The sequence below is a fragment of the Vulpes vulpes genome, chromosome 1 (assembly GCF_048418805.1).
Source record: "Vulpes vulpes isolate BD-2025 chromosome 1, VulVul3, whole genome shotgun sequence".
NCBI lineage: Eukaryota > Metazoa > Chordata > Mammalia > Carnivora > Canidae > Vulpes > Vulpes vulpes.
The window spans coordinates 122,571,343-122,581,738 of record NC_132780.1 but is presented as its reverse complement, the minus strand read 5'-3'; the positions used below and the strand labels follow the sequence as shown (position 1 = coordinate 122,581,738).

At 35.6% G+C, this 10,396-nt stretch overlaps 1 protein-coding gene across 2 annotated transcripts in view; it reads right to left on the bottom strand.

The window, feature by feature from the left end:
- Positions 1 to 907: 907 nt before the first annotated feature.
- The window catches only part of EAF2 (ELL associated factor 2), a 33,242-nt gene continuing 23,753 nt past the window's right edge, over positions 908 to 10,396 (bottom strand). Inside the window, exon 6 of one of the 2 annotated variants that reach the window (XM_025990155.2) lies at positions 908 to 1,319. In XM_025990155.2, the coding sequence (XP_025845940.1) occupies positions 1,273 to 1,319 (47 nt within the window). In that variant the 3' untranslated portion in view covers positions 908 to 1,272. The remainder of the gene's footprint in view (positions 1,320 to 10,396) is intronic. The other variant, XM_072724567.1, reaches the window with a different exon arrangement.

Genomic DNA, 10,396 nt, shown 5'->3' with positions numbered 1-10,396 from the left:
GTGCTGGAAAAGACAAAACTAGGGAGACAGTGGCTACCAGCAGTTGGGGTTGGGGGGAAGAGGAAGAGCACAGGATTTTTAGGACAGTGAAACTATTCTGTTTGATGCTACAATGATGGATACGTATAACTGCACATTCGTCAAAACCCACAGAATGTACAATACAAAGAGTGGACTCTAATGCAAATATGGACTGTAGGTGATGGCGTGTCAATGTTAAGATTCATCAGTTGTAAAAATGTATCACTTTGCTGCAGGGTGTTTATAGTGGGGCAGTCTGTGTATAGAAGGGAACAGGGAATATGTGAGAATTCTCTGTAGTTTCTGCTCAATTTTGCCATGAACCTAAAACTGCTCTAAAAAGTGAAGTTTTATTAAAAAAAAAAAAAGAAACTTAAAAAAGAAAAAAAGAAGAAAAAGAACTTGCTGCTGATCAGTGGCTCTCAACTATAATCTAATATTAATATTTATCATTTTCCCCAAATTCAAAAATACTGTAGATGTAAATACTAATTATTTATCTACTTAACACTTAACTGCTTATGTTTTCTCAAAAGCAAAATTTTAAAATGACAAAAGATAAGAGATACAAAAACAGTTTTTTCATTAAAAAAATTATGTAGGGCAGCCCGGGTGGCTGAGCAGTTTAACACCACCCAGTGTGTGATCCTGGAGACCCAGAATCGAGTCCCATGTCAGGTTCCCTGCATGGAGGCCTGCTTCTCCCTCTGCCAGTGTCTCTGCCTCTCTCTCTGTGTCTGTCATGAAGAAATAAAATCTTAAAAAATAATAAAACAATTATGTAGCTTTACTTTTACCTTAACTTATAGCTTAATTTTGTCAAGAATTAAAGTATTCTTAACCAAAATTTAAGGACTATCAGATATAAAAGGCTCAGAGATTTAAGTAAAACCATGGACATTTATTATAAATCAATTATTTTGACATTTCACAATCGGAAAGCAGTAGTGTGGTAAAACAGTGTGAACTTGAACGCTTTAGAACACCTGATCTGACACTTGTTAACAATATGTGGGCAAGTTACCTAACTCTGTTTTCTCATCTGTAAAACCTAATAAATGGAAAGCACATGAAAATGCTACACTTAAAAAAGGTCAAAAATATAATATCAACTGAAAATTCTGAATCACATTTAACTTCTTTTATCATCAAAAGTTAAGATACATTTTCTTCAGTCTTAGGAATCTCTAGTCTTAATATAAAGTAAATTATCACATCTTACAAATTTTATATTTATAGCTGGATGTTTCTTCAATCATCACTGTCACTTCCTGATTCACTCAGCTGCAAATCATTTCCTAAAATAAAAAAATAGTAGAACTGTAGCAATTATTTAATATTTTCATACTTACCATACTTATTTTTGGATAACATAAATATCATGCAAAATATAATACCAACAGTGATTCCATTTGAACCAGCATTTTGTAATGACAAAATAATTAGATTGCTTGTCCTATAATTTAGTCACATCATTAATAATTCCAAAAATTAATACTGCTCATAAAAACATACATCATCAATCTTCAGCATAGTTTTAGTATCATCTGGCAACTATGTCAGTCTTTTTTCACACACCAACACCACCTTTCTTTGTTACTCCTACTGATTAAATTATATCAGGTGATGAGTAAAATGTGGTTTAGAAGATCAGCCTAAATCATTTTGAAGAATTAAAAAAAAAAACCTACTTAAAACTAATTCATACTTAAAATTCAGTCAAAATATTAAATAATATATGTTAAGAGTAACTCATCATTGTTCTTTTTGTAATTCATTGATGTGCTTACAGAAATGGAACTTACATTCCAGTGGAGGGAGATCGATAGTAAATAAATAAATATATAATATGATGCCAAACAGGGATAAATACTATGAAAAAATGAAGATGGGTATGGGAAGAGTGATGAGAGGTGCTATTCTAGATAGGATAGTTGGGAAGGCTTCCTTGAAGGATGACATTTGAACAGAGATCCAAATGTAGAAAGTTATGAAAATGTGGATGGAAGGCAGGTACTGTCCAGGCTCAGGGAACAGCAAATACAAATGCCCCAAGGCAGAAGCATGCTTGTTGTGTTCTCTGATTGTAGGAAGGCCCTGAGGCTTGAGTGGAATGAATGAGGAAGAGATGATAAGAAATGAGGTCAGAAAGATATCCAGAAGACCATGATTTCTAGGTTATCATAAAAACTTTGGATTTTGTTTGAAATGTAATGGGAATTCATCAGAAAATTTTAAGCAAGCAACTGACTTGAAATGTTTTACAGTGAATAAACTATAATATACTATACAGTGAATATACTATATGTACTTGCTTAAGCAAGCAACTGATTTGAAATGTTTTACAGTGAATATATATATATACACACTCTGATATACTATAATTGTATTCCAGCTTCTCACATAAGAAATAATACTGGCTTTACCTCAGGTGGCTTGGAGAGGTAGTGCTAAGCAGTTGGGATTATAATATAATGATAGAACTTCCAGGATTATCAAAAGTACTGAATTTAGGGCATGAGAGAAAGAAAAGTGAAGAAAGACCCCCAGCATTTCTGATCTAAATAACTGGATGGTGGTATCATTTACTGATATAAGAAATACCAGTGGAACAAGATTGTGTGAGAAAAATCACAAGTTCAATTTTCAGCATGACACATTTGAGAGACACAGTAAATATTCAAGTAAATATATTATAGGCAATTGTATATATAAGTCTGGAGCTCAAAGTAGAGGTTACTCCTAGAAATAAAGATTTGGGAGTCACCAACTGCAGGGGTTTATTTGAAGATATGGGATTGGATAATATCATTTGAATAGTAAATTAGAATGGTTAAAAACATTCTTGTATTTTTGAACTACTCCAATCAACAAAAAGTGGCATAATTTGAAGCTAATTCCCAATTTAAGAGGAGTAGTTTCTGGCCATAAATAAGTTGTTGTAAGAGAGCTCAGGCCACTGGATGAACTCCAGAACTTTACATTATTTGATAAAGAAATCTGCTAAAGCTTCTTTTGTGTATCTGGTTCCCATGACCATTTTATACTTTTCAAGGATTAAGTTTCTATTTATTACACAACTGTTCAATGCCATAAGAATGTTCAACTTGGTATGATACCCATAATCTGAGTGTCTTAGGTCAAACCCGAATGTCCTAAGTTCCACTTTTGTTAACAGACTTCATGCTGTACAGGTTATATGCATGGTATTACCATGCTGTTGACATGTTTGGTTGATTTTTAATTTATCAGGTTAGCCTGTGACCATGACATGCTACTAAAGGAAACATTTCCAATCAAAATGGAATAAAGAGTTAACCCATAGCAAATGCACTCAGACTCTTAAGCCAAAGGTTCTCAGTGAGAAAAATAGTGTTCCCGCAGAGATGTTACAGAAATTTATGTGAAATGTTACTTGTCCAAATAATTTGCAGATTGCTAGTGGTAGTTAGTAGAAGGAGAATTTAGGAAAGGTAAATGTATTACAATGCAGGGACCAGTCTTGCATAATAAAGAACTCTACTATGTTCTGCAAAACTTTTCAAAGTCCAGTGGTATATTCATTTACTTAAAAGGCCTGTTTGTAAACTACTCTTTTGCATAGATTTAAAATTCACTGAAACTTACAAGGATGGAACTATCATGTAAACTGAAAGAAGACTTTATTTTCCCAGAACTTTACAAAGGTTTTCTTTATTTAATTGTTTTGGAAAACATATTAGTGATACTGATGCTTTTCTAATTCTTAATTCAACAAATTAAATAAAAAGAAAAATTGTTAATATTATGAGTGGTATGTTATCTTGCTTAATTCTAAATTGAGTCATTAAAGATTTCAAACTATACTACGAAGCTGTAGTAATCAAAACAGTATGGTAGTGGTTCAAAAATAGACATATATATCAATGGAATATAGTAGATGGCTCAGAAATAAACCGATGTTTATATAGTTAGTTGATTAATCTATGACAAAGGAGGTAAGAATGTATAATAAATGGTGCTGGGAAAATTGGACAAATATATGCAAAAGAATGAAACTGGACCACTGTCTAACATCATGCACAAAAATAAACTTAAGATGGATTAAGACCTAAATGTGAGGCCTAAAACCATACAAATTCTAGAAGAGAGCATAGAAGCAATTTCTTTGACATCAGTCATTGCAACATTTTTCTAGATATGTCTCTTAAGACAAGCAAAACAAAAGCAAAAATAAACTACTGGGACTACAACAAAATAAAAAGATTTTGCATGATGAAGGACACATCAACAAAACAAAAAGACAATCTACTGAATGGGAGAAGATATTTGCAAATGGTATATTCAATAAGGGGTTAATATCTAAAATATATAAAGAATTTATATGACTTATTACCAAAAACCAAACAATCAGATAAAAAAGTGGGCAGAGCCAGTAGAGGTAGGAGCCACTTACACCAAACCTTGCTTCCCTGTGCCTAGCAAGTGCATATGTACTGGAGGACTGATTATGAGCCAGTAGAGTAGGCCTCTCCCCCTGAAGACCAGCACAGCCAGCACCCCACATGCATCAAGTCTGCTGATTAGACAGTGCTTCAAAGCATCATCTTCAGTTCTGGTATTAATAGGACCAGGCTGTAGTTTTCTTCTTCTTTTTCTTTTCCCCTTTGGAATCAGGCTTATGGTTTTTTGTTAGTTTTATTTCATTTCTTTCCTCTCTCTCTCTCTCTCTCTCTCTCTCTTTTTTGGATCAGGTTTCTTTTTCACTTTTCTTGTTCTTCCCTCTCCTTTCTTTTCCTTTGGAATCAGGCTTATAGTTTCTTGGTTGTCTCTTTGGGGGTTTTTTGGTTCCTTTTCCTTTTCTTTGTTTTTGAATCAGGGATTCTTTTTAAGTTTTTTCTCTTTCTTTTTTTTTCCCCCAGGCTTATTTTAACAAACAAAGCACACCCAGTTAAAGCTCCAAACACTCCCCACTGCAACAAGAAGGAACTCTGCAGAGGGCTGACCAGTGCGAAAGAGCAGCCAAAACACAACAGCAGAGAGCACATAGCATATACCAGAAACACTTCCTGAAGTACCAGGCCCTGGACAGTCTATGACTCCTTTTTAATACAGCATTACTCGCAGGTGCAGAAAACATAACAAACTTTTATAACATGCAAAAGACAGAAACTTAGCCAAAATGACAAGATGGAAGAATTCTCCCCAAAAGAAAGGTCAGGAAGGTATCACACACAGCCTGGGACTTGTTCAAGGCAGATTTAAGCAATGTATCTGAACAAGAATTTAAATCAAGAGTTATAAGATTACTAGCTGGACTTGAAAAATGCATAGAAGACACCAGAGAGACCCTGCTGCACAGATAAAAGGACCTAAGACAAATCAAGCTGAAATTAAAAATGTTATAACTGAGATACAAAACAGGCTATATGTAATTACAACAAGGATGGAAGAAACAGAGGAATGACTAGATGATATAAAAAATAAAACTAAGGAAAATAATGAAGCTGAAAAAGAAGAAGAAAATAAAACTATTAGATCATGAAGGTAGACTTAGGGAACTCAGCAATTCCATAAAGCCAAATAATATCTATATCATAGGAATCCCAGAAGAAGAGCAGGAAAAAAGGGCAAAAGGTTTATTTGAACAGATTATAGCTGAGAACTAATCTGAGGAAGGAAATAGGCATTTTGGTCCAAGAGACACAGAGAATTCCCTAAAAAAAAACCAAAACAACAACAACAACAACAAAAAAAAAACCAAGTTAACACCACAACCTATCTAGTGAAACTTGTAAAATACAAAGATAAAAACATAATTCTGAAAGCACCTCAAGAAAGTCCTGGGATGCCTGGGTGGCTCAGTGGTTGAGCATCTGCCTTTGGCTCAGGGTGAGATCTTGGAATCCCAGGATTGAGTCCCGTGTTGGGCTCCTTGCATGGAGCCTGCTTCTCCTCCCTCTGCCTGTGTCTCTGCCTCTCTTTCTGTGTCGCTCATGAATAAATAAATAAAATCTTAAAAAAGAGAGAGAGAAGTTCTTATCCTACAAGGTATTTGAGACCTTATTCTTATACTTAAGAATGGTGGCAGACCTGTCCACAAAGACCAGGCAGGCCACAAAGGACAGGCCTGATATACTCAGTGTGCTAAATGGGACAAATATGCAGCTGAGAATACTTTATCTAGCAAGGCTGTCATTCAGAATAGAAGGAAAAATAAAGAGTTTCCAAGACAAGCAAAACTAAAGGAGTTTGTGAACACTAAACCAGCTCTGCAAGAAATATTAAAGGGGACCCTTGGAGCAGGAGAGACCAAGAGCAACAAAGACTAGAGAAGAACGGAAACAATTTACAGGAACAGTGACTTTACAGGTAATATAATGGCACTAAATTCATATCTTTCAATAATTACTCTGAATGTAAATGGACTAAATGCTCCAAACAAAAGACACAGGTTCAGGAGAATGGATTTAAAAAAAAAAGACTCATTGATATATGCTGCTTACAAGAGACTTATTTTATACCTAAAGACACTTCCAGATTGAAACTAAGAGAATAGAAAACGATTTATCATGCTAATGGACATCAAAAGAAAGCTGGAGTAGCCATCTAGCCAACCTAGCCAAATTAGATTTTTTTTTCCAAATTAGATTTTAAACCAAAGACTGTAGGTGAAGAAGGGCACTATATCATAATTAAAGGGTCTATCTAACAATTGTAAATATTTATGCCCCTAACTTAGGAGCAGCCAAAAATATAAACCAATTAATAATAAACTTAAAGAAACTCATTGATAATAATATAATAAAAGTAGGGAACTTTAAGATCCCACTCAAAGCAATGGACAGATAATATAAGTTGAAGATCAACAAGGAAACAAAGGCTTTTAATGACACAATGGACCAGATGGACTTAAAAAGATATATTTAGAGCATTTTATCCTAGAGCAGCAGAATACCCATTCTTTTTGAGTACATATGGAACTTTCTTCAGGATAGACCACATAGTGGGTCACAAATCAGGCCTCAACCAGCACCAAAAAGACTGGGATCATACCATTCATAGTTTCAGACCACAATGCTATGAATGCTATGAAACTTGAAGTCAACCACAAGAAAACATTTGGGAAGACCACAAATGGAGGTTAAGGAACATCCTAGAAGATAGAAGGAACATACCTCAACATCATAAATGCCATATATGAAAGACTCACACACAGCTAATGTCATGCTCTGTGGGCAGCCCGGGTGGCTCAGCAGTTTAGTGCTGCCTTCAGCCCAGGGTGTGATCCTGGAGACCCGAGATCGAGTCCCATGTCAGGCTCCCTGCATGGAGTCTTCTTCCTCTGCCTATGTCTCTGCCTCTCTCTCTCTCTCTCTCTCTCTCTCTCTGATGAATAAATAAATAAATAAAATCTTAAAAAAAAATAATATCATGCTTTATGAAGCAAAACAGCTTTCCCCCTAAGGTCCGGAACAAGATGGGAATCGCCACTCTCACCATTGTTGTTCAACACTGTCTTAGAAGTCCTAGCCTCAGCCTTCAGAGAACAAAAAGAAATAAAAGGCATACAAACTGGCAAGGAAGAAGTCAAACTTTCACTCTTTGCATACAACATGATACTCTATGTAGAAAACCCAAAAGACCCCAACAAAAAACTGCTAGAAATGATATAGGAATTCAGCAAAGTTGCAGGATATAAAATCAACACATAGAAAGAAGTCTGTTGCATTTCTATACACCAATAATGAAGTAGCAGAAAGAGATAGGAATTGATCTCATTTACAATTGTACCCAAAACCATAAGATACCTAGGAATAAACCTAACCAAAAAGGTAAAAGATCTGTACTCTGAAAACTACAGAACACTTATGAAAGAAATTGAGGAAGACACAAAGGAATGGGAAAACATCCCACACTCATGGATTGGAAGAACAAATATTGTTAAAATGCCTATAGTTCCCAAAGGAATCTATACATTCAATGTAATACCTATCAAAATGACACCAGTATTTTTCACAGAGCTAGAACAAACAATTCTAAAATCTGTATGGAACCAGAAAAGACTCTGAATAGCCAAAGTAATGTTGAAAAAGAAGAGCTTGTTTCCCTCTCTTCTTTTATTGTTTTCTCCCTTTCTATATGTTTATCTGTTTTCTTTCTTAAATTCCACATAAGTGGTATCATATAACATTTCTTATTTATTTTAAAGATTTTTATTTATTTATTAATTCATTTGAGACACAGAGAGGGAGAGACAGAGGCAGAGACACAGGCAGAGGGAGAAGCAGGCTCCATGCAAGAGCCTGATATGGGACTCGATCCAGGGTCTCCAGGATCAGGCCCTGGGCTGAAGGTGGCGCTAAACCACTGAGCCATCTGGGCTGCCTGACATTTGTCTTTAAACAAGCCATAAGTGACTCTTAATGACAGAGAACAAATAGGGTTGATGGAGGGAGCTGGTGGGGATAGGCTAAATGGGTGGTGGGTATTAAAGAGGGCACTTGTGATGAGTACTGAGTGTTGCATGTGAGTGATGAATCACTTAATTCTATTCCTGAAACCAATATTTCACTACATGTTAACTGACAACATTTATTTATTTAATTTTTTAAAAAGATTTTTAAAAAACTCATTTGAGAGAGAGACACACAGAAAGAGCACAAGCAGGGGGAGAGGGAGAGGAAGAAGCAGACTCTCTGCTGAGCTGGGAGCCTAATGTGGGGCTCGATCCCAGGACTGGAGATTGTGACCTGAGCCAAAGGCAGAAACTTGACCACCTGAGTCACCCAGGTGCCCCTAAAAAATTTTAAATTAAAAAAAAGAAGAAGAAAAAGAAGAGCAAAGTGGGAGGCATCACAATTCTGGACTTCAAGCTCTATTACAAAGCTGTAATAATCAAGACAGCATGGTATTTCCACAAAAACAGACATACAGATCAATGGAACAGAGCAGAAAACACAGAAATGAACTCATGACTATATAGTCAACTAATCTTCAACAAAGCAGGAATGAATATCCAATGGAAAAAAGACTGTCTCTTCAAATGGTGCTGGGAAAATTGGACAGCCACATGCAGAAGAATGAAACTGGACCACTTTCTAACACCATACACAAAAATAGATTCTAAATGGATTAAAGACCTAAGTGTGAGACAGGAATCCATCAAAATCCTAGAGAAGAACACAGGCATCAATTTCTTTGATCAAAGCTGCAGCAGCTTCTTATTAGACACATGTCCAGAGGTAAGGAAAACATAAGCAAAAATGAACTATTGGGACTTCATCAATAAAAAAAAAAAAAGCTTTTACACAGCAAAGGAAATAATCAACAAAACTAAAAGCCTATGAAATGGGAAAAGATATTTGCAAATGACATATTCAATAAAGGGTTAGTATTCAAAATCTATAAATAACTTATAAAACTTAATACCCCCAAAATTTAAAAGTCCAGTTAAGAAATGGGCAGAAGGGGATCCCTGGATGGCTCAGTGGTTTAGCACCTGCCTTCGGCCCAGGGTGTGAACCTGGAGTCCCGGGATCGAGTCCCACATCAGGTTCCCTGCATTAAGCCTGTTTCTCCCTCTGCCTATGTCTCTGCCTCTCTCTCTCTCTCTCTCTCTCTCTCTCTCTCTCTCTGCGTCTCTCATGAATAAATAAATAAAATCTTAAAAAAAAAAAAGAAACGGGCAGAAGACAGAATAGATACTTCTCTTAAGAAGACATAAAAATGACTAACAGACACATGAAAAAATGCTCAACATCATTCATCATCAGGGAAATACAAATCAAAACCACCTTACACCTGTTAGAATGGCTAAAATTTGCAACTCAGGAAACAGCAGATGTTGGCAAGGATGTGGAGAAAGGGGAACTGTCTTACAGTGTTGGTGGCAATGCAAACTGATGTAGCCACTCTGGAAAAACTATATGGTGGTTCCTCAAAAAGTTAAAATTAGAACTACCTACAACCCAGCAATTGCACTAAGGGTATTTATCCAAAGGATACAAAAATAGTTATTCAAAGAGGCACATGCACCCCAATTTTATAACAGAACTACGTACAATAGCCAAAACATGGGAAGAGCCCAAATGCCTATCAACTGATGAGTGGATAAAGATGATGTGATATGTATATATATGTATATACATATACATATACATATATACACATACATACACACACATATATATATACACACACACACATACATATAAAATTATATTTTAGTTATGAAAAGATCAATATGGCTGCAATGTACATAAAGGATCAAAAATGGGTTTGAGTAGGTAAGTAGTAAACCAGTTAGAAACCACTGCAGAGTTAAAAGCAAGAAATAACAGCAAGTTGAACTAAAGTGATAGTAGTGGAGATGCAGAGAAGTAGATGAATTTGA